The sequence below is a fragment of the Ovis canadensis genome, chromosome 16, assembly GCF_042477335.2.
Source record: "Ovis canadensis isolate MfBH-ARS-UI-01 breed Bighorn chromosome 16, ARS-UI_OviCan_v2, whole genome shotgun sequence".
Classification (NCBI taxonomy): Eukaryota; Metazoa; Chordata; class Mammalia; order Artiodactyla; family Bovidae; genus Ovis; species Ovis canadensis.
In genome coordinates, this window is record NC_091260.1 from 23,483,418 (window position 1) to 23,510,639 (window position 27,222).

The 27,222-nt window shown below is 37.7% G+C and overlaps 1 protein-coding gene and 1 long non-coding RNA gene across 3 annotated transcripts in view; one reads left to right on the plus strand and one right to left on the minus strand.

Moving 5' to 3' along the window:
• The first annotated feature begins 2 nt into the window (after positions 1 to 2).
• On the plus strand, positions 3 to 26,920 carry LOC138421852 (uncharacterized). Its single transcript, XR_011249652.1, has 2 exons — positions 3 to 86; positions 24,279 to 26,920. It is a non-coding gene; the product is annotated as an uncharacterized lncRNA (long non-coding RNA).
• Positions 13,539 to 27,222, minus strand: part of SLC30A5 (solute carrier family 30 member 5) — a 34,853-nt gene continuing 21,169 nt past the window's right edge. The window contains exons 6-17 of one of the 2 annotated variants that reach the window (XR_011249650.1): positions 26,240 to 26,327; positions 24,677 to 24,753; positions 24,274 to 24,444; positions 23,332 to 23,620; positions 22,948 to 23,156; positions 22,181 to 22,338; positions 21,270 to 21,399; positions 18,461 to 18,668; positions 17,461 to 17,687; positions 16,369 to 16,497; positions 15,222 to 15,766; positions 13,539 to 13,808 (exon numbers count right to left, since the gene is read on the minus strand). Coding sequence is in view for 1 of the 2 variants with exons in the window: in XM_069556222.1 (XP_069412323.1) it covers positions 15,596 to 15,766; positions 16,369 to 16,497; positions 17,461 to 17,687; positions 18,461 to 18,668; positions 21,270 to 21,399; positions 22,181 to 22,338; positions 22,948 to 23,156; positions 23,332 to 23,620; positions 24,274 to 24,444; positions 24,677 to 24,753; positions 26,240 to 26,327 (1,857 nt within the window). In the remaining variant the exon portion in view is untranslated. Of the gene's footprint in view, positions 13,809 to 14,096; positions 15,767 to 16,368; positions 16,498 to 17,460; positions 17,688 to 18,460; positions 18,669 to 21,269; positions 21,400 to 22,180; positions 22,339 to 22,947; positions 23,157 to 23,331; positions 23,621 to 24,273; positions 24,445 to 24,676; positions 24,754 to 26,239; positions 26,328 to 27,222 lie in introns of those variants that run through there. The other variant, XM_069556222.1, reaches the window with a different exon arrangement.

The following is a 27,222-nucleotide window of genomic DNA, read 5'->3' on the forward strand; positions in this document are numbered from 1 at the left end:
GTGGTGTGACTCGGCGCCTGCGCCCTCGGACAGCGGCTGTACCCACCTAAAGAGGGAAGTGGTGCATTCACCACCCACATGAAGAGGTAAGACTGTTCAACCCCGTAGCTGGCCTCAGGGCCTTGGAAAAGACATGGTGAAGCCGCTGCGTTGCAGTTATGGCTTTAGTCCTGCCGTTGTTAAACAAACTTTCCTCTTCTGCAGTGGCATGTAGCAGGAAAGGATTTTATATACGAGTTCTTTCGTTTGATCATCCCATCAGCTCTCTGAAGTGGAGGAACTGAAGCTCAGAGAGGCTTTGGGTGACTTTCTCTGGATCATAAGTTAGTAACACGGGACAAAACATAGATTTCTTTAGATCCGTGATGTTTCCATAACACTAATAGTCTCTTAAGAATATTGCCAGCCTCTTAACCTGCCAGATTATTTCAATCAGATTGTTTCCCAAAGCCAATTTTTTTATTTGAAAATAATGTTTTGCTTTTTGATTTGAAAATAGTTTCAAACAAAAAAGTTGCAAGCAAAAATATCACAAGGAACGCACACGTGTACCCTTTACCCAGATTCAAACATCCTTAACTTTTTATCCCATTTGCTTTCTCATTTACTTAATCTTTCTTATGTATATAACTACCCATCTATGTATCAGTTCAGTTCTGTCGCTCAGTTGTGTCCGACTCTACCACCCCATGAACCGCCGCAGTATGCCAGGCCTCCCTGTCCATCACCAACTCCCGGAGTTTACCCAAACTCATGTCCGTTGAGTCGGTGATGCCATCCAGCCATCTCATCCTCTGTGGTCCCCTTCTCCTCCCGCCCTCAATCTTTCCTAGCCTCAGGGTCTTTTCAAATGAGTCAGCTCTTGGCATCAGGTGGCCAAAGTATTGGAGTTTCAGCTTCAAAATTAGTCTTTCCAATGAACACCCGGGACTGATCTTTAGGATGGACTGGTGAGATCTTGCAGTCCAAGGGACTCTCAAGAGTCTTCACCAACACTACAGTTCAAAAGCATCAATTCTTTGGCACTCAGCTTTCTTTATAGTCCAACTCTCACATCCATACATGACTACTGGAAAAACCATAGCCTTGACTAAAGGGACCTTTGTTGGCAAAGTAATGTGTCTGCTTTTTAATATGCTGTCTAAGTTGGTCATAAGTTTTCTTCCAAGGAGCAAGGGTCTTTTAATCTCATGGCTGCAATCACCATCTGCAATGATTTTGGAGCCCCCCAAAATAAAGTCTGTCACTGTTTCCTCTGTTTCCCCATCTATTTGCCATGAAGTGATGGGACAGGATGCCGTGATCTTAGTTTTCTGAGTGTTGAGCTTTAAGCCAACTTTTTCATTCTCCTCTTTTACTTTCATCAAGAGGCTCTTTAGTTCTTCTTCACTGTTTGCCATAAGGGTGGTGTCATCTGCATATCTGAGGTTATTGATATTTCTTCCTTATATAATTGTATATAAATTTTTTTTTCCTGAAATACTTGAGGGTAAGTTACAGTTATCATGGCCCTTTATCCCTCAGTTCTTAAGTGTGTATTTCCTAACAGTTATCAACTTTATACATTTACTTTATCACAACATTATATTCAACCTAGTTTGTATTCTAGTTTTATCAGTTGGCCTAATAATGTCCTTTCCATTATTTTCTTTTCTCCAGTACAGGACCCAGCTAGGGGCAATGTTGGATGTAGTCTCCTTTGGTCCGGAACAATTCTTGCAGCTTTTCTTTTTCTTTTATAACACTGATGGTTTTGAAGAATACAGTACTCCCTGCCACTTTTTTAGAAAAGAGGTTTCTTATTTTTGTGTTTGTACAATTGTTCCCCGTGATTTGCATTCTTGGCTGTTAAGCCACGTAGGTGACATCATGTTTTTCTCAGGGAATCAACTCTGCAGACACATGGTGTTCACCTGTTCCCCATAAATGAGATTAATTTTGATCACATGGTTACGCTTTTACCTCCTTTCTCCACTGTATTTAGTTGTTTGTTTCTTACAACTAATAAAGTGTCTATGGGAAGACACTTCAGAACCATGCTTTTCATCAGATTTCCCCCTACGTTTCACCTCCCCGAGCAGTAGCGCTTGCTTAGGAAATGGTGACACTGTTGTTCTAGTACTGTGGGCTCTCTCCCACTAGCTGAAGCTGATTAAAAAATAAATAAGCATACACTTTGAATGATCCTAGGATGCCAGGCCTTTAGCAGACCTAAGTGACAACCCCTTTGTGAACTTTGCACAGTGGAACTCCTTTTAATACAATAGTCCTTAACTGGTGAGCATTTTGTGCCGGGGTGGGAGAGGCTGCGGGGAGAGGGAGATTTGCATTTCTAATTGTCACAACTGGCAAGGTGCTACTGCCATCTAGTAGGTGAAGATCAGGGAGGTTTCTAAACATCCTACAGTGTATAAAACAGCCTTACCCCCTAAACACACACACACACACAAATAATTATCCAGCCCCAAATGTCAGTTGGGTTTCCCTGGTGGCTCAAATCAGTAAAGAATCTGCCTGCAGTGCAGGAGACCTGGCTTTGATCCCTGGGTTGGGAAGATCCTCTGGAGGAGGGCATGGCAACCACTCCAGTATTCTTGCCTGGAGAATCCCCATGGACAGAGGAACCTGGCGGGCTGCAGTACCTGGGGTGGCAAAGAGTGGGACCCAACTGAGTGACTAAGCACAGCAAATGTACATAGTTTCGGAGCGCAGGCTTGAGAAATTTTGCAAATTGTGTTCATACTTTATGAGTCATTTCTATTTAGAATGTTAACATCTGTTTTTAGGAGCTGTGTTTGTTTTTTATTTATTTAGCTGCATTAGTTGCAGCATTTGGGATCTTTGTTGCATCATGCAGGATCTTTTTTGGCGAACAGTCTTTCTAGTTGTGGCACTCAGGCTTATTTGCCCCAAGGGATGTGGGATCTTAGGTCTCTGACCAGGAATTGAACCCCTTCGTTGCAGGGCAGATTCTTGACCACTGGATCACCAGAATGTTAACTTTTGATGCTTAATTAACACAAGTTCCATGGATCATCTCCTTTCTTTATAACACTTAAAAACTTGATTTTTCTTCTGGGTGAACTACTCCATGTTCTCTCCCCTGGCCTGGTTTTTAGTGCCAACTACATACCAGGCAATGTTCTAGGTGCTAGGAAAACAGCTCTGAACAAAACGGATGAGATCCCTGCTCTCATTAAGTGTATATTCTAGGAGAGTGTATATTCTAGGAGAGAAACTAAGTAAATAAGTACATTAGGAAAAAATCAGATAGTACTAAGTGCAAAGCAGAGACTAAAAAGAAAGTGATTCAAATAGAGCCATTTGGTAGCTGGCTTAGACTTGGTGGGTCAGAGATAGTCTGAGAAGTCGGCATTTAAGCTGAGGCTTAAATGACAAGAAGGAAAACATTCCAGAGAGAGGAAATAGTCTGTGAAAACCCAATGAGAGTGTTGACCTAAAATAGACTGCCAGTTATTTCTCCAGCAAAAATGTGTTTATTCACAATCAACAAAGGCTTGCAATTTGGGATCTGTAACCATGGCAAGCCATACAAGTTCCATGCCACTAGAGGACTCTTACAGAGAGGGGAAAAGGAAGTTGGAAGGGCTGTAGTAAACAGAGTCCATTGAAGGAACTGAGAATTTGAAGTGTTGTGGCTTTTTATTGACTGCATTCTTGCCCGGTAAGAAGTCCCTCTTCTTCCTGTTGGGCCCTGCTATAGCTGGGCTTCCCAGGTGGCTCAGTGGTAAAGAATCTGCCTGCCAGTGTAGGAGACTATGGTTCAGTCCCTGGGTCGGATGATCCCCTGGAGGAGGAAATGGCAACCCACTCCAGTATTCTTGCCTGGAAAATTCCAGGGACGGAGGAGCCTGGCCATGGACAGAGGAGTCCAAATGGTCACAACAGAGTCGGACACGACTTAGCAGCTAAATAACAACAGTCACGGGGCATGAAATATCCCCTTTCTGACCTCCCATTCTGTTTTAATTGAAGTTTCTGTTTGTTAATTTTTAAAATAGGCATGAGCTTGTCATGTTAAGAAAAGCCCATATGGCTAGAGCATGGCGAGAGGTGGGAGTAGAGATGAGATTGAAGAAATTGGAAAGGGTAAAATTATATAAGGCCTTGTTAAGCCAAGCTATGATAGGTACAGTGGAAGGCTTTGAGGGTTTTAAACCAAGGCATAATCTATCCTTTTGAAAGATAGTGACTGTGGAGAGATTACACAGTGTAGGTGGGGAGGAGGCATAGGGGAAAGCAGGAGGAGGGGAAGAGAAGCAGGGGAGCCATTACGAGGCTACTGTAGGAGGCCAGATAAAAGATGATGACTCTGATGGTATTAGTAGTGTTAGACAGAAAGAGAGATTCTGGATATGTTTTGGAGGTAGACTTGCTGAGTCTTGATGGTTTACATTCTTGGAGTGAAGGAAAAGGAGTCAAGGATGACGCTTAGGTTTGGACTTGAGTAAATGAAACAGAAGACTAAGAGATGGACATTTTTTAGGGAGTAGCAGGTTTTGGGTAGGAGATCAAGAATTCTGCTACATTTGGAATGCCTAGAGATATACAAGAGAAGTCTATTAGGCAAAGATCAGGGTGGGAGCTAAATCCTCTTTTCCTGTAGATAGTATTGTCAGTGTGAGGCAGGTGAGATCATCTAGAGAATGGAGGGCCCAGGGCCCTCCATTTTAAAGACTGGACAGAGAGGGGGAGCCCGTCTCTGTGAGGAAGATCGGGGAAAAACACCAAAGACATAGGACACCAAACAGTGGTTTCTCATGAAAGAGAAGGTGGTGTTTCACAGAGGGAGTAGCGGTTTAACATGGCAGATTGAACGTGCATATTTCTTCCTGAAGGCAATAAAGGGAATTTTTTTTTTTTAATGCATAAACTGTCAAAGATGGGTGAGGAAACAATAATGACATCATTTTGGAAGCAGGAAACACATTGAAGAATGGTAATGGAAGCACCAGACCAAGGAAGTTAGAACCTAGGCTGGCAATGGAGATTAGAGAAGTAAACGGATTCGTCCTGTGGATTCCAGCTAGTCTTGGGAATCGATGAAACTGGTGACACACGTAGAGTTGAGAGCAGGATTGCTTGATAACCTCCTGCACTTGGGAGCATGGGTAGAGTGAAACATCTTCTTGGTCCTGGCAGATTAGAGGCTGAACTAATGGAACTTGGGATTTCAGACTCCAGGCAAGCTGTAAGGGGATGAAGTGAAATTCTTCATCCCAATTAGTGAGACCTCCTGCTCCCTCTTCCACTTAGTCCCCTAAATGCAGGCAGCTGGACTTACACCCTCCTAAGTGAGATCGAAGTGTGCTTCTCTGAGAAGTGAAGAGCCTGAAAGAGAAGTCTTAAAAATACAGAAGGTTAGGAAGGATGATCAATGAAATGGATGCGACATGTTTAAAGTGATACCATTTGACCTATTTGTATGCTGACAAAGGTTTCTCATCAATATATTAATTTCTTACTCCTAACTATTAACAGCCGGTCAAGGAGCACTGGACAATTCAAGGAAATCCTCCAACTTGAAAGAGACCTAACAAGAATACATAAAAAGACACTCCTAGAACTTTCCTGGTGGTCTAGTAGCTAAGACTTCATACTCTCAGTGCAGGGAGCCTGGGTTCCATTCCTGGTCAGGGAACTAGACCCTGCATGCCTCAACTAAGACCTGGCACAGCAAATAAATAAATATTTTTTTAAAAAAGAACTCCCAAGTGGACAGAAAATTCAGGGAGAAGAAAGCTAAAAAATAAGTATAAAAGTTATTTATATAATCAGAGAAAGAAAAGATAATAATGCACCCACAAACAGGCTTTAGAAAGAACTCTAGGGAATTAAAAATATGATAACAAACATTAAAATGCAATAGCAGGTTGGTAAAAGAAAGTCAAGAAAATTTCCCCCAGAAAGGGCAAAAAGACAAAAAGATAAACTATAGCAAATATAAGAAATTTATTTATATAAGAAATTCATTTCATAAGATCTGACATACAACAGATGGAGGAGTTCTAGGAAAAAAAAAGACAAAAGAATATGAAAGGAGGAAATTTTGAAAGAGATAATACAAGAAAACCTCTTAGGACTAAAGGACATGAGTTTCATGGGTCCATGTCTGAGAGTCGCACAATTAGTGAACCAAAGGCTCATCTCACTGCAGACTGTGCTGGCATATGACATGTGAAACAAAGGGGAGACCCTTAAGGAGACAAAATCAGATAGCATACAGAGGATCTAGAGTCAGAATGGAACGAGGCTTTCGATAACAATGTTGAAAGCTACAAGATTGTGTAGGAAAGTTATTTTCAGTCCATAATTCTGTACCCAGTCAGACCATTAAACAGTCATGAAGTAGAATAAAGACATTTTTAGATTGGCAAAGTCTAAAAATTATTTTCCACATGTGCATTTGTAGAAAGTTATTGGAGTGTGTAGTCTTCTAACAAGGATGAAAAGTTTAAAAGGGGAAGGGGACTTCCCTGGCGGTTCAGTGGTCAGGACTCTGCGCTTCTACTGCACAGGCGTGGGTTAGGTCCCTGGGTCCCTGACTGGGGAACTAAGAGCCTGCATGGTGTGGGATCAAACAAAACAAAACAGTAGTTCCACCATAGGACAAAGGCAAAGAGAATTCCCGAGGCTTTAGGTAACCCTCAGCTGACTCTCTTTAGTAGGCCTGGAGAGCAGTCAGGGTACGTTTGAATAGAATGACAAGGATGATAGGGGGTTCTAAGTGGGACATCTCCAAGTAGAAAATTAAATCAATACCTTACTTGAAGTATTTGAATATACTGAGAAGAGATTGTATGAGTAATAGGTACAGAAAAACTAGGCAAATGAAGATAAATAAGGCACTATTAAATCTGTAATGAGCTAGTTAAAAGAAAAATTGGAAATGTAATCATAATATGGGACTTAGTGCGGATTGGTAAATCATATGGTCATAAAATAATTAAAACACTGAAGATTGATTTAACCCCAAAGTATGGTTCAACTCTATTGGAAGGTTGGGGAGGGGAGTGTTAGGTGTGAGTATGTATGTGTGCTGATAGTATAAAAGAGCTGAACCCTCGTCTTCCATTGTTAGACATGGATGATTTTTAAAACCTGTAAAAAACTACAGAAAATAACAAGATAAGGACATTATTAAGAATTATGACTGTAAATAGCAAATCACACAGTTACAAAAATAGAAAATGGTTCTTTTTAGAGAGCAGGAATGGTAGAAAGGGGTATAATGATTTTGTTATCAGTTTTAAAGAACTATTTGACTTTCTAAGACAATACACTGTGTAACTGAAAAAAAAAATTAAGGTTAGAGTGGTTGATGTATTGACTGAAAATCAGGGACATTCACACTAAAATGGTGATAGAAACAGGAGTTGAAAAAGATGACAGTATAGGGAATCCCCTGCCAGTCCAGTGGTTAGGACTCAGCATTGTCACTACTGAGGACTGGGGTTCAATCCCTGATCAGGGAACTAAGATCCCACGAGCTATGTGGTCAAAAAACAAAACAAAACACAGTATAGAGAAAAACACCATAAAATAATTTCTTCAGCTGTATATTGACCACAGATGTGTAAAGCTGACGTATACTATAACCCCTTGCCATTGTCCCTTAAATTTGTTATTTTAGGGTTTGGATACTGTGTTTAATAGTCATGGAGGTTATAAAATAAAGAGTCGTTCCACCTCCACAAAGGAAAATATATTAAACGGTTCTTGCGTATCCTTCAGGAATATTCTGTGCACATATAAGAGTACATAGGTGTTTTGGGAAATCTTAGCTCTCCGACCAGAGATTGAACCTGTGCCCTCTGCAGGGGTAACACAGAGTCCTAACCACCCAGACCATCAGATAAGTCCCATGTAAAAGTACATAGATTTTAAAGCTGCAAGATACTTCTGCTCCTACTTCTACCCCACAGTGGATATGTGGGTGTGTGAGCGTGAGGAACACAAAAATTGGTTTACAGAAGTAAGGGTGTTAATGAATTGGTACTTGAGAAGAAAGTGAAAAACTTGTTTTTGTTTTATTTAGAATATAATTTGTTATATTTAGAATATGGTCTGTATATATTTCTTGAATTGCTCTCATGCAAAAACATCTTACAGTTGAAGCTCTATTTATTGTGATGAAATCGTGTTTACATTTTATGGCAGGGAAAGAAAACAAACATAAAAGTCTCCCTTCCCTCCCTAATATCCAGTGTTCATCTGCATTACATATTAACTAGACCTTCTTAAATTCGGAAGTGTCTGCTTAACTGTGAAGATCAATTTGTTCTTTCTTCTGATGCTAGCAATGTACCATCAGAAAGGAACAGCATTCTTTCCCAACTCTGTAGGAGGTCACGGTGACTTGCTGTTCACTTTGTACGAGTTTGTATGTGTGTGTACTTAAGTCACTCAGTCGTGTCCGACTCTTTGTGACCCTATGGACTATAGCCCACGAGGCCCCTTTGTCAGGGGATTCTCCAGGCAAGAAGACTGGAGTGGGTTGCTATGCTTTCCTCTAGGGGGTCTTCCCAACCCAGGGATTGAACCCAGGTCTCCCGTATTGTGGGCGGATTCTTTACCAACTGAGCCACCAGGGAACCCTTGTACAGGCTTATTTAGTCTATGTATCTTTGGTGAACTTTATACCAAATATCTGTATGTCATTTTGATGTATAATCTGTTGTCCTGAAAATGTATATGACTGCGCCTTCAACTTCTAACTTTGAAACAGTTCTAGGAGCTGAAGAGTCTATCTCCCAGGTTATGATCCTTAGTTTGACTTGAATAACATTCCCTTTTTTCTTCTTGATTATTAATTGAATTTTTGTTGACACTTGTGATTAATTATAGCAGTGTCCAGGAAAGGAAATATTAATACATTTGTTTTTTCCTACAGACATTACTCTGGGAATAAGTTATGCCCTATGTGGTGGTTTAGTTGCTGAGTTGTGTCCATCTCTTGTGACCCTGTGAACTGTAGTCTGCCAGGCTCCTCTGTCCATGGGATTCTCTAGGCAAGAATACTGGAGTGGGTCGCCATTTCCTTCTTCAGGGCCTCTTCCTGACCCAGGAATCAAACCCAAGTCTCCTGCATTGCAGGCAGATTCTTTACCAACTGAGCTCCAAGGGAAGAGCTAGCAAAGTGAGGTGAAGTATTTTACAACTAAATGTCTCACACATTTGAGAAATCTATTGTAAAGTCAAACTTCACAGCTCGTAGGACCTTCAGTTTGTTGGGTTAAGTCGTGGTAAGGAGATGGGCTTCCCTGGTAGCTCAGTTGGTAAAGAATCCACTTGCAATGCAGGAGACTCTGGTTGAATTCCTGGGTCAGCAAGATCCCCTGGAGAAGGGATAGGCTACTCACTTCAGTATTCTTGGGCTTCCCTTGTGGCTCAGCTGGTAAAGAATCCACCTGCAATGTGGGAGGCCTGGGTTTGATCCCTGGGATGGGGAGATCCCCTGGAGAAGGAAAAGGCTACCCACTCCAGTATTCTGGCCTGGAGAATTTCATGGACTGTATAGTCCATGGGGTCGCAAAAAGTTGGACATGACTGAGCGACTTTCACTTACAAGGAGATGGAGAGAAATAAAAGGGAATGAAGAAGAAAGGCAAGTAATAAAAGAAGCCCAAGAAAAAATGGATAGAGAATGAGAGGACAGTCTACTGGTCCTGGAAACTGAAGAAAGGATTCTCTTCTGCAAGCCACTCCTGCTGTATCTGTCCTTATTCTGTTTGCACAGTAATGAGTCTGCACAGTGAGTAGTCTTTCTAGAAGGCTGAGTAGCCTGAGACTCTTAAGATTGGGGCTGAGTAACATGGGGTACAGTACAGAGCGAAATTAAAGCACAATTTAATAGTTTTTGTTGATGCCCAGCTATACTTTACAGTGGCTGTTTGATGAGTTCAGAAGTGAGAGTAGGTGAAGGGTACTGCTGATCACCCCAGAACTCACTGGTGATCCTAGCTGATGAACCTGAGGCTCAGAGTTTAAGCAGATTCAGTTTTTTACATAGCCAAGATATGGACAAGTCAAGCTTCAAAATCATAACGAAGTGCACTGATCTTCCCTGATTATTGAAAATGTATGCCCTCTCCTCCATAACTGTTTTTGCAGTCTTCCAAGAGGAAGGGTTCTCTTCTGAACTCAGAGCAGTGTTACACTTGCCTTTCTCTCAGCATGTATCTCTTTCATGCTTTTACATATTTTTATATTTTTAGTAACTGTTTTGTTCCTATGAGGGCAGAGACTGTATTAGACTTCTTTGTATCATGCACTCTGCTTTGTACACTTTAGGCTTTTAATGCATCTGTTGCCTTTAACAAAAATGGTTCCTGTAGACGAATTTAGGACTATTGCCTTGATTGCACAGGACTGCAAGGGCTTGATCACCTTATATTCACTGGATCCAAACCCTATCATTTTAGGTCAGAGATTAAGTGACGGACACTTAGATCACAGCTATGGGCAAAGTCTGATTCCTAGGCCCGCCAGTGTCCAGCCCACTATCAGTGTGCAGTCTTTCATATTAGGCATTCCTATCCTGTTCCTGTGAAAAACCAAGGCAACCAACAATGGAAAACCCTACTTGAAATAAGGCATAAGTCACTGTAACTTAGCTGATGCTTTTTATAGAGCTAGAGATGAACGCCTGTATGATTACCTTATCCTGGAGGAGGGCATGACAACCCACTCCAGTACTCTTGCCTGGAGAATCCCATGGACAGAGGAGCCTGGTGAGCTACAATCCATGTGGTTGAAGAGTCAGACACGATTGAAGCGACTTATCATGCTACAATCCATGTGGTTGAAGAGTCAGACACGATTGAAGCAACTTATCATGCATGCATGCGTGATTACCTAACAGGTCAGTGGTTGGCTGTAACCTGGTTTTCAGATATCAATGCTCTGCTCCTAACCTTCCTAATCATAGGACTACTAACCCCACACCCACACCCACAAGCTGTGATTGTGCAAAAGGGAACCCCTAATGGGTTTATACACTTTACTCCAGAGGAAATTAATCCCCTTGCCTTCTGTCTCCAACCCCATCGGTCCTTTTGATCTATCAAATGCCACCTCCTTTGTGAAGACTCACCCTTGTCCCTTCAGCTAAAAGTAACTTCCATTTTCCGAACTTTGCCACTCCCTCATGGCACCAAATCTCTCTAAATCTTGAATTACAGTTATGTACACCTTATCTTCCTTATGTAACAAGCATAGTGAAGGCAGGGTTTGTGTCTGATTTATTTTTATTTAAACAGCGAGCTTATAAATAAGAGGCAATGGACATGCTGTTTAGTCCACCCAAATCTTTCATTTGGGCTTTGGCAAAGGCCTTCTCACTGTTCCCTGGATTCCACTCTGGTTTTCCTGTCCTGATCTTTTTGAAACTAATCAGCTCAAGTGGCCCCTTACTCAAAGCCCTCCACAGATTTTCCATGTCCTCCCTACACCATCTGCCTAATTTTGCTCTTATCACACTGGCCTTCTTTTCTTCTATCATGCTAACCACTGCCTGCCTCAAATGCCATGCATTTGATGTTCTTTCAGGGTAGAAAAGGGGCTATTAGTAGAATATGGTTTAGGATACTAATATTGTTTGCTTCCTTATTCAAATCTGGTTCTGTTCCCCCCCCACCCCCCCCGCCCATGGAGATCCTCTTTGGCTATCTCTAGCACCTCCCTTGAGTAAAACAAACCAGACTGCCTGGTTTGGAAAGTTGGCTTTATAACTTATTAGGTGTATGATTTGGGGCAGTTAACCTTTTGTTTCCTGTTTCCTCATCAGTGAAATGTGGGTAATAATTAGACATATTGATTGCTTATAATAGTGCCCACATAGTACATAACAAGGGTTCAATAAGTTATTGCTCTTCCTCATAGTGCTTATCACAAACTGGTATTTTTACATATTGGTCTGTCTTCTACATTTAGAAGTAAGCTCCTCTACGGCAGGACTGTTTTACTGGTGATTTTACCCCTAGCTCCCAGAGCAGTGTCTTGCTATAAAGAACTTTAGTGAGTTTTGTTAAGAATGAATGGATTTATTCAGTGTTTAAAAAACCATAAATAAACTGAATTGTATTATTTCTTCGGCTTTCCATAACTGTGTGAATATTGACAGATCTATGTACTGTACTTTGTTACGGGGGAAACCTCCTTGGCCTTTATATTCAAGAGGAACATAGCCACAGAGAGGAACAATGTATCTGGAAAAACATCTAGTCTATTATACTGTGTTATTGAACTAGATAAGTTAAAGCTACCTTATTATATGGTAACACTAGAGTACTAAGAGAAAAAATGGATAATTGTGTGCCTACCATATAGTTGCTCTGAGTAATTACTAGCAAATTAGTAATATAAAAGCACTCGAAAAAAATGCAGTAACAGAAGTTAGATTCTGACTACTGTATATACCTGTGTAACCACCACTGTGCTCTAGGTATAGAACGCTGCCACCACTCCAAAAAGATCTCCCTGCCCTTTTGGAACAATTCCTTGTCTTCCCAAGGCAACCATGTGGCAGGCAAGATAACAACTCCCCGAAAGATGTCCTTGTCCTCACGCCCAGAACCTGTGAATATGAACATACCTGTGACCATGTTACATAGCAAAAGGGACTTTGAGAAAGGGGATTATTTTGGATTACCTCGGTGGGCCCAATGTAACCACAAGAGTCCTTAAAAATAGAAGAGGAAGACAGAAGAGTGGGTCAGAGAAAGATGCTACAGTGAAAAAAGAGGCAGGAGAGATCTGAAGTGTAAGAAGCACATGACCTACTCTTGTTGGCTTGGAGGATGGAGGAAGGGGGTGGTCGAAAAATATAGGTGGTCTCTAGAATCTGGGAACAGCAGCAAAGAAACAGTGACCTCAATCACAACTATAGAACTGAATTCAGCCAGCAACTTGAAATGAATGAGGTAATGGATTCTGAGAGCCTCCAGAAAGAAATGCAGCCTTGTGGCAACTTGATTTTAGCCCAGTAAGTCCTATCCTCAGCTTCTGACTGCAGAAGTATAAGATAAGTTTCTGTTAAGTAATCTTCTCTGTTTTGGGACTTTATATGCATGGAACCATACAGACCTCTTTTGTGCTGTGCTTAGTCGCCCAGTCTGTAAGGACTGTAGCCCAACGACTGTAGCCCACCAGGCTGCTCTGTCCATGGGGATTCTCCAGGCAAGAATACTGGAGCAGGCTGCCATGCCCTCCTTCAGGGGATCTTCCCAACCCAGGGATCGAACCCAGGTCTCCTGCACTGCAGGCGGATTCTTTACCATCTGAGCCACCAGGGAAGCCAGACCTCTTTTGTAGCTGCTTTCTTTCACTGATTCTTTTTTTGGCCGCATCCTGTGGCATGTAGGAATCTAAGTTTCTGGACGAGGGATTGAACCCTTACCCCCTGCATTGAGAGCACAGTCATAACCACTGGACTTTCAGGGAAGTCCCTCACTTAATGTTTTTGAGATTCACCTATATCGTTTCTAACAGTAATTTAAAAAACTGCTGAGTCGTAGTCCATTGTAAATACACCATAATTTACTTATCTGTTGAGGATGGACATTTAGATTCTTTTAGTTTCTGGCTCTCACAAACATGTACATTCTTGTTCCACTCTTTTTATAGACATGTTTCCATTTCTCTTGGGTGAAGACTCAGGAGTGGAACTGCTGGGTCACAGGATAGATGTATGTTCAACATTAAAGGAAACTGTTGAACAGTTCTCCAAAGTGGCTGCATCATTTCATATTCCTACTAGTACTGTCTGGGTTCCAGTTGCTCCATATCTGTGAATTCGAGCAGATTGTATTCTGATTTTATGTATGAGAAAAAAAAAAATACAAACCAGAAGCTGATTTGCCTAAAGTCATATCCTCATGCTGCCTTCTCTTTCATCTTGATAGTTGTCAATCACATTAGCTTAATTTTCTTGCTATTTTTATGCCTTCTAAGGGAGATGACAATTTTATTTTTAAAGGGAAATAATAATTTTAAAAAACGATGTAATATTTATTGTACCTATCTTCTTAAAATTTTTTAATGTATAAAAATTACATTAAAACATCCATATGCAATTATTTTCCCACCATTCCAAAATTTTAATATGTATTGAAGATTCTGGACCAGAAAATGTGTAAAGAGTAGACAAGGAATATCAAAATAACTTATAACAAATTTCTAAAACCTCTCTCTCACATATTAAAATTTGTAAGACAAAAATATGATTTACAATACATGTTTGCCATTATGGTATAGATAAGAAAATAGTACCCATACTAAAATTAATTCATCCTACTCGTCAAAATTCCTAGTATAAGAGTGAAAATATTCAGATGCTTATAAATAGGTATTAAAAAGTTTCTTTTGGACAACATTCTTTGGTGTTCATAGAACTGCATATATTATTATGTATCTATTTATCATACAGTCTTTTCAGACTATACATTCAGTTTCAATCGGAAATGAAAAAATATAAATTAGATATTACTACAGAAAGTACTTAAGGGTATTTTGATTTCATAGTGCCCAAGGGTTTATGAACAAGATTTACTTATTAAACTTTAAAATAACCACCTAATTCTTTGATATTTCTTTTATAGCGACATGTTTCAGAATTTTTTTAAGTTACATTTTTAGGCAGAAAATTCAACTCTGAGTTGACAGTTATCTATGACTCTCTCCACTGGCTCTTCCACAGTATATGGAGCTAAATGAAAAGATGAAAAGCCTAGCATTGCTTGGATACCAGCTTAATAAGCAACTTGGAATGCCAGATACATAACAAGAAGTGGAATATTCTACTTTAGAAGAAGACAAGTGAGTGAATAACATGGACACAACTTAGTCTAAGTTATTTACCCCAATAAAGCAATTATTCACTTGCAAATATTACCAAAAGTAAAAAGAAATGTATTTCACAGAGTGGTTGGCTTCTGTAATGCATTAGAATCTGTCATGCTGTCCTTCACGCCCCCACTGCTGCCTCCCGTCAGTGGCTGAGGCCTCTCCCAAGTAATTCAGTTTACATTTAAAGTGGCAAAAAAGGTTTTACTTAATGGATTTAAGTTATAATTAGAAACCAGTTTTATATACAGAAAGTCCATAAATATAGATCTTTTATTCCTATTTTATCCTAGGGCTATGCAAAAAAGTGACTAAATTTTTTTCATTTGGGTCTTCGTAATAAACATGTTACATACATTATTTACAGTGGAGATGCTTTCTGGCGGAAAGTAAACACACAGAAGTAATCTTGGTCTTCACTTGAATCCATCATTGTATGTTCATTTTTGAAGATGATGTGATATTACATCACATTCACTCAAATTTCAAGTTTGCTATTTTACACATAATTTCAACAATTATTTCACTTGTACAATTAATGCTTCATTCTGTATTTAAATTTCCTTTAAGAAAGATTCCTTGATCCAACTTTAGGGAGCTTTAAAAATTTTTTCAAAAGCAACAAAATGTTTCTGTACAATTATGTGCAATTTTCTTTTCTGGTGGTATTATAAATACCCGGCCTTTTAATCTTCATTGTTCAAACCCCAGCAGTAATTCCCAAGTTATCTCACATGATGTAAGTACCATCTTTGTAGTATTTCATGGACTCCATTTGTTTTGTCATAGTCAGAACATCATGAAATCCAGTACTCAAGCCAGACATATGTTGGAAGTATGCTTCTTTTTCTACTTGAATCGTTAAATTGTTTACTCCAGCATCTTTAAGTATTCCTGTAACCTGTTATAAAAATCCATACATTGAAAAGCATTTAGATTAATGCATTTAGTGCACATGGATTAAATAATGAATATCACATTTTAGAAAACAGCCAGATAGTCAGTTGTAAGTCCTTAAAGTAACATTTATTATTTAGCTGGTCAAATATTACATACGATCTGTTAGGAGGCCAGTAGCTCACTGAATTGACATTCAGAAGTGTAAAGGAAAACAGCTATTGTTTTCAATTCAGTAGGTCCAGAATAGGGATACAGGAACTGTTTTCATCCTTATCGCCACCCTGCCAACTTTATTATTATTAACTTAGGACTATTTATAATAACTTATTTCTTGACCATCTGTTGGTAATCACGGTGGATTACAAATGAATTTTTTTTACATTAACTTAAGCTTGTCCTCCACATAATAAAGACTGACTTTATTTTTACTATTTGGGGATATAAAACAAATCTAAATATAAAAAAGAAAGCTATCCCTGGACAGCTGTAAGGCTGATATTTTTAAAAAATTAAGTGACTATCGAGCTGTAGAACTTATAATGTGTACAATTTTACTTATGAATTACCTCAACTGAAATTATTTTAAAAACTTAAGAGGATTACCTGCTGTACTATTCTTTGTTCCAGCACATCAGATGTCACCTGTATATGAATTGTTCCTGCCACAATACTGGCAGAATGACGCCAAAAATGTGGGTCTCGGTATGATATCAATCCTTCAATTTTCTGTAGCTGTCAGATAAAAGGAGAGGGGATATAAATGGACCTGAAAGGCTAACTTACTGAACACACAGCAGTCTTTCTGATCCAGGAACCATTATTAAGCTGATTAAAAATAATAACAACAACAATAAGGAGAGCCTAGAATTTAGAAGGGAACAGGAGGGACAACTACAAGTCAAGGTGTCTACAATACTGACCTGGCAGTGATGCCAGGGAAGGAAGTTTGGAATAGGAAGTGAACAGGGTTACACAGGCGCCTTTATACACAATGGGTGCACACCTATTTTTACCTATATAACATGCACTTTACCTGTTTTAAACATCGGATATGTTTAGTGAACTACCTGTTTTCCTTTATACTGATACAAATGTTCAAGTTTTATTTTATATTGGAGATAACACATTCAAAAGATAGCCTTCATGTTCAACAATACAGGCCGGTTAAATTCAATGGGAAAAAATTTACAAAGCAGTACAAAACATTTTTTTGGCTATTTTTATTTTTAAAGTATTTTTACATAGAAAAATAGCTTTTCAAAAGTATTTCTCTCCAGGTGGTGAAACTAACTATATATATATTTCCTTTTTTATACTTTAAAACTTTCTGTAATGGACGTATATTAGTTTTGAAGTAAAATACTTTTTTTAGTAGGACACAGTAAAAACTTTTCTTTAGTAGATACCAATTATGAGAAAGTGAGAAAACTTTACTAATTTTATTTATGAAACCAGTGTGGTTAAAATGTTATACCTTATATAGTCAACATGCCAACTGTTCATCAGCAGATAATATTAAATGGCAAACTACAAGTTGAAATATATTCTGTGTCTGGTTTTTCTATGAATTGCCTGTCCATATTTTCAGTTCATTTTCTACAAGACTATCGTTTTCATTTTCATCTCATTAGGCCAACTTAATTTCAAATACTATTTTAAAAGGAAGAAGAATAGTAAGGAAATTATATACAGTACCTTTTCTAAGGCAATATGTAGCTCTTTTTCATATTCTGGTGGCAGCCTCAGAAGTAGAACCTGACAGGCATCTTTAATCAGTGGGACAACACTGAGAAATATTAATACAGCAATAAAAAGAGAACAGAGGGGATCAGCAATGAACCATCCAAACTGCTCTATAAGAATGGTGGATACGATCACACCAATACTGCCGAGCGTGTCTGCCAAAACGTGTAGAAATACACCTACAAGTAAGGCATACAAAATATTAAAAATTAAAGCACATCTAATTTAGATTTTTATTCATTATACAAATATCACAGGATATCTATTATCCACCAGGTACTCTGCTAGGGGCTGGTACTTCCAAATGATTAACCTCCTCACTTCATCAAGGAATTCATGGCATAGAGGTGAAAATAAAGATTTGGGCAACTGTTCACAATGTGGTGAGTTTTACGATAGTGTAGTTTGTCTGGGATGGATTCCTAGAAATCATACATTTGCCAACTTTTGACAATACTCAAATTATTTAAGCTACAAGAATGGGGAATTCTCTGCGAGTCCAGAAGTTAGGACTCTGCACTTTCACTGTCAAGGGCACAGATTCAATCACCTGTTGGGGAACTGAGATCCCATAAGCTGCACAGCACATCCAAACAAATAAATATCAGAATAAATATCACATAAATGATAAATACTTCCCCTGTATTTTTTTTTACAGTACAATAAACATTTCCTAATTCTTTTACATGAAAATGCATAACAACACAGTCTCCCTTGCAACTAATATTTATTCAAGTGTTACAATGAAAGAGACTCTATAATTACAATAATTCATTAAAAAAATTGACATGTATGAACATTTGCGGGCATTTTCTATAACAGATGATTTTAGATCTCTTAGCTACAGATTTTTTTTTTTTTTTTTAAATAAAATTGTACCAGAAGCCCAGTTCTTAATGCAGTATCAACTCAGAAGAGTTGAAAGGTAGGACAGTTTTTGGCCAGGACTCACCCCTCATGTTAGCGTTCATGCCTCTGCCAGCAGATCCGTGGCTGTGGCCGTGACCGTGCCCATGGTCACTGTGTCCGTGCACATGGTGTGAATGGCTGTGATCAGACGAGTGACAGCTTCCTTGAGAAGCTCCATGGCTATGGTTATGGGCATGGCTAAAGGCACAGATACCAATAAGGTTTACTATCAGCCCTCCAACTGAGACTGGCTAGCAAAAAAGAGGAAAGAAACCTTTAAATTTGTAATTAACAAAAAAAAATTGTTATCTAAAATTTACTATACAGCTATACGTTTTTTTTTGGTTTACAGTTTTGAAAATATAGTAAAACCTCATTAATTAGAAAAAATTTTAAAGTGTGAATTTTAGAATATTTTAGAAGCAGCACTTAAGTTTCAAATACCAAAGTGCTGACAAGTAAAAGGATTTAGGTTTGCTTTAATTAAATGATTAAGAATAAAAGTGTACTTGATTCAGGGTTTGCTAAGTTGCTTCAGTCGTGTCCGACTCTGCGACCCCGTAGACGGCAGGCAGCCCACCAGGCTCCGCTGTCCCCAGGATTCTGCAGGCACTGGAGATTCTCCAGAACACTGGAGTAGGTTGCCATTTCCTTCTCCAATGCATGAAAGTGAAAAGTGAAAGTGAATTCGCTCAGTTGTGTCCGACTCTTAGTAACCCCACGGACTGCAGCCTACCAGGCTCCTCTGTCCATGGGATTTTTCAGGCAAGAGTACTGGAGTGGGGTGCCATTGCCTTCTCCGGATTCAGGGTTTATGAATAAGTAAATGATGCTCAAGTTTTGTCTTGTTTATTTAAAGAAGAGTTTGAAAGTACTGCTTAACTAGAGCATGTATACACTGTACCTGAAATCTCATTTATATTACTAGGTAAATGTCAATACTTTAAAAGACAATGACTGTAATTTACTAACGAGTGGACTCCAAATAAACATAGTCTTATTGTGTCTTAACTATAGTAAGATTTCCCAAAATAAAAAAAGTATAATGAAAAAGCATTTTTTCAAAAAGTAAGCGGGATTATCTTGACTTAATGGTGCCACAACAACACCTCAGAGGATAAACAAAGTTACTTACCTTCATTAACACCTCTTACAAGGTGATCTGAAGTAGTAGCTCATGGCACTATTTAACTTACATATATCTACAATTTCTCCTTTAGAGAAATCCATTTGTTTTATAAAAAGAACATATAAAATTAAGGGCACAGAATATTTTAATTAATTTTCAAAGCTAGTAAGAGACTAGCTTTGTAGTCTGTAGTAAACATGTGTAGAACTTATTTACTTTTTCTCATGACTCAGACCATCTGTCGTCAGATTTTAAAACTTCAGTCAGCTTTATGATCCTGAAGAGTGTTAATGAATTTTGAATGAAATAAAATACTGCTTGCAGAGACTTCATTAGATCATAAATACTCTACTCTTTAAGAAATACTTCATGTTTCTGTATTTCATCAGAATGAAAATAAATAACAAAGTGAAAGACCCCTCTAAGAGTTAGTCTCTCCTAAGAGGATGGTGTATATTCTATGCACAATACTAATATACATATATACCTTTTAAAAATCAGTAACAGGATCATATTCAATATTGTATATTTTTTCACTTAGTACATACTGTAAATATTTTTCATGCCAGCATATATTGATATACCTTTCTTTTTAGTAGGTGTGTAGTATTCTATTGTACGAGTGCTGTTTATTTAACTAGTCCTTTCATTGGTGAACACTGTTTTTCTTTTTTCCCTGCCACTATACCATTATAAACAATGGTCCAATGAATGGTGTACCCCTATACCCTTGTGTGAATATTTCTGTAGCAAATATTAAAGGTCAAAGATATAAGCATTTAAAAATCCAAAATATATATCCAAACTACAATTCAAAACCATTTAATATATGCTTCCATCAACAAGATTCATAATTGTTTTTAGTCATTTAATGATTAACAGCAGACTGTAAAAAAAGAATATATATATGTATTTATATATATGTGTATATATATGTATTTATATACATATGTATTTATATATATATATATATAAAACTGAATCACTTTGTGGTAGATTGAAAACTAACATAACATTATAATAAAAATTCTACTATATTACAAAAAAAAATCCCTACCAATTAATAGTTGGCTTTCTATTATAAGCCAGGTGCTAAAATTTAAGAGTTAATATACACAATTCAGGTCCTGAAAATACATCTTAATTGTGGAAGAATGACAAATTAAACAGCTTTAAGTCAGAGTTGCTATAAGAAGACTGCACAGATATAATGGGAATATTCAGAAAGGGAAATCAAACATACTTTGTGGTGAGAAGAGAGGGATGAAGGGAAGATATCCCACCAGAGGTGACGCTGGAAGTGCAGGCTAAACGGGCAGAATGTGGGAAAGGTGTGAGAGCGACAAGGAGAAGCACATGCAGAGGTTAAGGGGCGCGGGGAGAGCACTGAGCCACCACAGCACTAACTCAGAGTAATAAAGTCTGCAAATTTCCTCAGGTACCTAAAAACACATCTTCAAACAAAAACATTTAATAAGGCAGAGAAACAATCTGTGTTTTAGAATGTCATCTAATATTCTGACTACCAATGTACTGGAGAAAGGTGTATTAATTAATTTCTAAGAGTCAGCAGTGTAAATATAAATAGCAAGATAGGAAGTTATGTTGAGTAAAAAAAAATAAAAATAAAAACCTTGTTAGGTCAATAATTACAAGTAGTTAAACATTAGTAGGGAAATAGCTGTATGAGTAGAAATTCAAATAGTAAAATGATAAGACTTACTGTTAACATGTGTGTGTCTAATTCCGGAGGATCAATTAACCTAGCCACTGATTCCATAAACACAAAGAAAGCTATTACCACTAGAAAAAGCCCGTTAATAAATCCAGAGAGAATTTCTATTCGGCCATACCTAAAAGTGGAGAATATATTTTTAGAAAAGGAAATTGACAAATGAAGTATTTTTAAAATATAAACATTATTATGTTATAAATGAGGAAATGAGTCCAGATTTTCAACTACACAAACAGTAAGACTTGAAAGAAGGTTTATATGTTTGTTGAGATTTTATGTGTTTATCAGAGTCCTTCTTCAGTGTCCCCTCTTATACAAAGCCTGTCCTAATTTCTTAGCAAGAAGTTACTTTTCTCTCTTTAAGACTTTGATGTTCTCTGTATCTGTCATAACACACAGATTTAGCTTGTATCAAGATTTTTTGTATCTTTGGCTCATCCATCTTTCAAAATATAAACAGCTGAAAAGAAGCTGAATTTATTAACCTATTTACAATAGGTCTTTATCAAAATACTCTGCACAAATCATGGATTCTAATATTCACTGAATGATTCACTTAGTGGAAGGATATTGCATGTACAGTCACTTCAAGGTTTGAATTCTCTAACAGCAAAGATGTGAATGAACATGCACATTCCATGACCTCAAAGAAACACTGTTGGCCAAACAGCTCACTGTTTAACTGACTTTTGCTATCTATCTATGAGAAGGATTTGTCAGGGAATATGGTCTTAAGCTTATTGCCATTCAGTATTTATCAAATGCTTGGTTTATTTCCTCTTATCTACTTTAAAGAAGAATTAGGCTCTGAAAAATTAAATTTGTATTAAAGGTAGTAAAATGTTATCCCATGACATGGAATTTGCTATTAACACGAGCCTTGAAGTCAGTGTACCTACCCATAGGAGAAAATCCGAGTTGCTTTCCATCTGCTCATCAGGGCTGCAAAAAGTCCCATGACCAAAGCAGAGCAGTCAAAGAGCATGTGAAATCCATCTGAGATCAGACCCAGACTATTGGTCAACACGCCGTAGAATAATTCCACAAAGGTAAAAAGCTAAAACATGTTCCAAAAACAACAACAACAACAGGGGAATAGTTTTTATTTCTCAAAAAAACAATTGGGAAATACTGTTTTAACTTATCAGAATTTGATCATAAGGAATTTAATGCTTAATTACCCAAAGCTTACTTGAAGATATACTGCCTCTTTCATTACTTAACTGATTCTCATACAAGAAATCTCATTTCATATAAATGGTAAGAAATCATGCTACATCAGGTATGTCCATCTTATAAATTATTTAAAAGGAGACAGCTTTATCTACATGTCTGTAGAACTCAATAAGCTAGATTAGAAAATGTTAGCAATCTGGTTGGGAGTGAGATCCCATAAGGTGTACATAAGAATCTTTATAAGCTACTCTTGAACGGCACACTAAACCAATGTCTCTAAAATACCTCAAAAGTGTTTAAGCAGTATGAATAAGATCCTGTAATCTTTCTACTAGAGAAAATATTTTAGCCCACCTCTAACTATTAAAATTATTTGGGAATAACAGAAATTACACCAGAACTGTCAAAATTAAAAGATTAAGCCTTCAAAAAGAAAGAAAAGAAAAAAATTAAGCTTTCAAGATATGCCATTAATATTTAAAACTCTTACCAGATTCAAACACAAGAAGTAAAAGATCTGCCTAGAGTCATTTTCCTCAAGAATTTGTTTTAGTGATTCCTTAATAAACCTAGGGATGGACTGGGAACTATGCTGAAAAGCGTCACCCATGAAGTTATAAAGAGGTGTTCCTTCAGGAGAATATCCAATGAGGGTACCTTTCTGTCCTCTCTTAGAAGGAGATGATAAGATGTTGGCAGCTAAAAGAAGGAAAGAAAAAATATATATATATACATATATTACAAAAATTTTTAAAGTTTAACCTACAGAACCCAACAGTATCTCTCAGCACTATGTAAGCACTGAACACACTCCCCAGTTGAGTGAATGAGCCGCAGAATCCACAGGAAGGAACTTGCTAGGGGAAATGCTCACATAAGGTGAAGAACACAGCGCTGACCACCACTCCTCCAGAAAGCACGTGCTCCGTGCCCTCCTGGCGTGCTGCTCTGTCCACAGCCCGGAGCTGGCCTGCTATCGGATGTGTCCAAAACTTTCCAAACAGTAGAGCGCTGATAAAAATGGGAAAGGATCCATAGCGGGCACATTTGGAAACTTCCATTTTGACTGAACAAATGGACTCGACATAGAAATCCAGGATCATGACAAAAAAAATAACCGTTGAGAAAGGCATAATGAGAGAAAACCAAGAATCGACTTTACTCTAGAAATTTAAAAAAAAAAAAATTGTTAATACCATATGGGTATAAAGTTCACATCTTATATGTGTAAACAAGTTTTTCCATGATTCAATATAACTTGTAAAATGCCAAAATATGAGTTATAAGATATTGTCACATTTTCCTCATATTCCCCCAAGTGTTAAAAAAAGAAGCATTATGGTTTAATAATTTAATAAATACTTGGTGATGTACAATCCTTGGGTTTTTGGGTAAGTATTAAATTATTTTGGGTAGTATTTAACTGAAGGGATCAGTTAAATACTACCACAGGGACGGGAGGGGTATATAAATGTAATAGTACTTGATTTGTATTTTCTATAAACAATAAAGTTAACTCTAAAAAATTTTCAGGGACTCCCCTGGTGGTCCAGTGGCTAAGACTCTGAGCTCTCAATGCTGAGGCCCTTGGTTTGATCCCTCGTGGGGGAACTAGATCCCACATGCCACAAAAGACCCTGTGCAGCCAAATAAATAAAAATAAATATTAAAAAAAAATTTCAAAACCTATAAAGAAAATGCAAAGAAATTTAAGCCACTTGCAACATCAAACTGAAATAAAATATACTTTACTGAACTAAAATCTATAAGTAACAGTAATTTATTTTACTTATTACCAATAAATTCCTGTTCTTACCTCAGTTGTCACAGAAAGAACAATGACCCATGGGCATAAGAGAAGTACAGAAACAATTTGGGATAAAGCTTGAAGACGTTTGGCTCCACCAACATCTATAGAGAGTTTTCTGGAAGCTGTATGAAAACCAACTTTACAACACAAAGCCAGTACTAGCAACAATACTCCACCCTGTGAGTAAAAGTAGATAAGTCTTATTAGAGACACAAGAGTTCAATACTTAAGCCTTAAATATATAATATTTAAAGAAATGCAGCTAGCATTTTTTTTTTCATAACCCAAATTACTAAACTACTTAAATTGGTTGGCAGTACTGTAAAACATTTTAAATGCACTTTTAAAGTTATCGTTGCTTTAACTTTTCAGAATCTCTCATGTTAAGAACAAAGAAAAGAAAACATACCTTGTGATCTGCCACACCTAAGAAGGCAATGGCTGTGTAAAGCATGTGGGTTAGAGCACTGTCATGATGTCCTTCAGCTAAGTGAGTCGGAGTAAAGGAAAAAAAATTTAACTCTTTGAATCCTGAAGTCCTCCTGGAATTTACCTACTATTCTGGGTTCACTATTTATTAGTCTGAGGGCCCCAAACCTGACTATCCTCAATTATGTTTCCCTTAAAAACAAAAGAAAATAATGAAAAAATTAATTTAGGGAACATGATTTGTAAATTAGAATGGCTTGTATATACTTCTTTTGTTGTCTCCAAGACAAGTATAATAGTGCTTAAGGCATAGTTGTTAAATTTTAGTACATAACCTCCAAATGACATATGCATACCTACTAGAACCTCCTTGGACCACTCCTATCTGATTCAATTAAGGTTGATTTTTTTTGGAATGCCATGTAAAACTCAGTCCTAAATCTGCTTCTTAGTCATTGATAACATAAACCTCAGCAAAATAAGCAGCAAGCAAAAGAGGGGAGGGTGGGCAACAGTTGTCTAACAGTCAACCTGAAGTTTTGCAAAAGTCATACCATTGTCTTTCACTGTAACACAGTAAACTGGTCTTAGTTAATGAATAGGTTTTAGGGCAGTATCAATCACCAGAAGATTCAAAACTGGTGTTCTGAGCCCTGCTAAATGGAGAGGGCTAAGGGTATGTGGTGGAGAAGGCAATGGCACCCCATCCAGTACTCTTGCCTGGAAGATCCCATGGATGGAGGAGCCTGGTGGGCTGCAGTCCATGGGGTCGCTAGGAGTTGGACACGACTGAGCGACTTCACTTTCACATTTCACTTTCATGCATTGGAGAAGGAAATGGCAACCTGCTCCAGTGTTCTTGCCTGGAGAATCCCAGGGATGGGGGAGCCTGGTGGGCTGCTGTCTGTGGGGTCACACAGAGTCAGACACAACTGAAGCGACTTAGCAGCAGCTAGGGTATGTGGATAGGAAAGAACAAGCCATGTCTGCAGAGGAAAATGAGTAGATATATTTGATTGGAAGTTGGGTTTAGTCAATATAAGAGAGGAGTGGGGGGCTGAGTTGGAAATAATTTAGAGCAAGGGAGTGAATACCAGATTAAGGAATTTAAACTTCTTTCAGGTAAGAAGATGCCAAAGGTTTTTTCATTTAATTTCAAAAAAGTTTATATTTAATAACTGCCACTGCCTTCTAAAGGGAGCATTTATTTAAATCGTTAAATTATAACGGAGCAAACAGATTGATTTTATTGAGTGAGTAAATCATACATATATATGTATACACATACATACATTAGCACCACAACATTCTAAAATATTCTTTCATTGTCCCAAAATTGCTGAAAATTTAGGGTGCTTTATAAGATGTTTAACTTAGAATGAATTTATTCACTATTTGAATAGTGATTTAGAATACCTACATTAATCTATGAAAGCTTCATTCACGATTGATTAGTTTAATTCAGTTACTCCTTCTTTCCCATTCTGCCAGTCTTCTGTTTTTCCGTAAGACTAAAAAACTCCCATCTTCTGCAAAAGGATACGGTGCTCAGCCATTTTAGCCATGAGGTCATCATTGTCGAAAAGCAACAGGCAAATCACAGCAATAATGAAAAAAGCAGCCCCCCTTGTCTGAAAATGAAGAGAATAATATCAAGAGTGGCTTTTTCAAGTGTTGATTTTTAAGACCATGACTATACAAATGCTAAAGAAAATTTTTTCAAATACCTATTTAAAGATAAAATAACATTTGACATTAAAATCTGTATACTATACATGTAAATTTATAGTATTAACAGTAAGATGCAAAAGTAAAGAGCTCCCATAAATTCCGCAGTATGTTTTCAGGGCACTTTAAGACACTTAATAATGACAACTTCAATTGTGTCTTTGCAACTATGAATAGGGATATTACCATGCACAAACTATTAAATATTCAAAGAGCCAATCTTCTTAAATGTTACTTTGCTTCTGTTTGAAAAGCTCAAGTAGCTAAGGAATAATTAGTAGTGACATTTTATTCTCTAACATGCAAGTAATAGTGAAGACAGTTGCTTTACAATAATGTCCATACTCTAGTTATCATTCTTCTAGGGAAAAAGAACTAAGAGGGCATGTTAAGAAAATCAGTAGTCATCTCTAATATCTAGTAAAGGTGTAATGCACTTAAAAGCTGACACACTTCTTAAGTCCTCATTCCAGGAAAGGATTTTGACAAAAGAAAATTAAAAGAAGGACAGACTATCCAGGTTTATGCAAATACTTCAGAGTTTTTCATACAGAAGCAATCTAAACAGCACTATTACACATTCTCTAGTTACAAATTTACAGGTGTAATACCAGATACTTTCAGAAAATAAAAATTTTAAGTGCAAAATGAGGATTTTTATTCATTACAGGATAACCACTATACTTGATAAATTTCCTATCAGTGTGGTAGGTATTTTGACAAAGTCAGTATCCATAAGCCATACAATTTAAAATTTCCTAATTTTCATTGAATCAGGACATGGTAAATTAACAATAC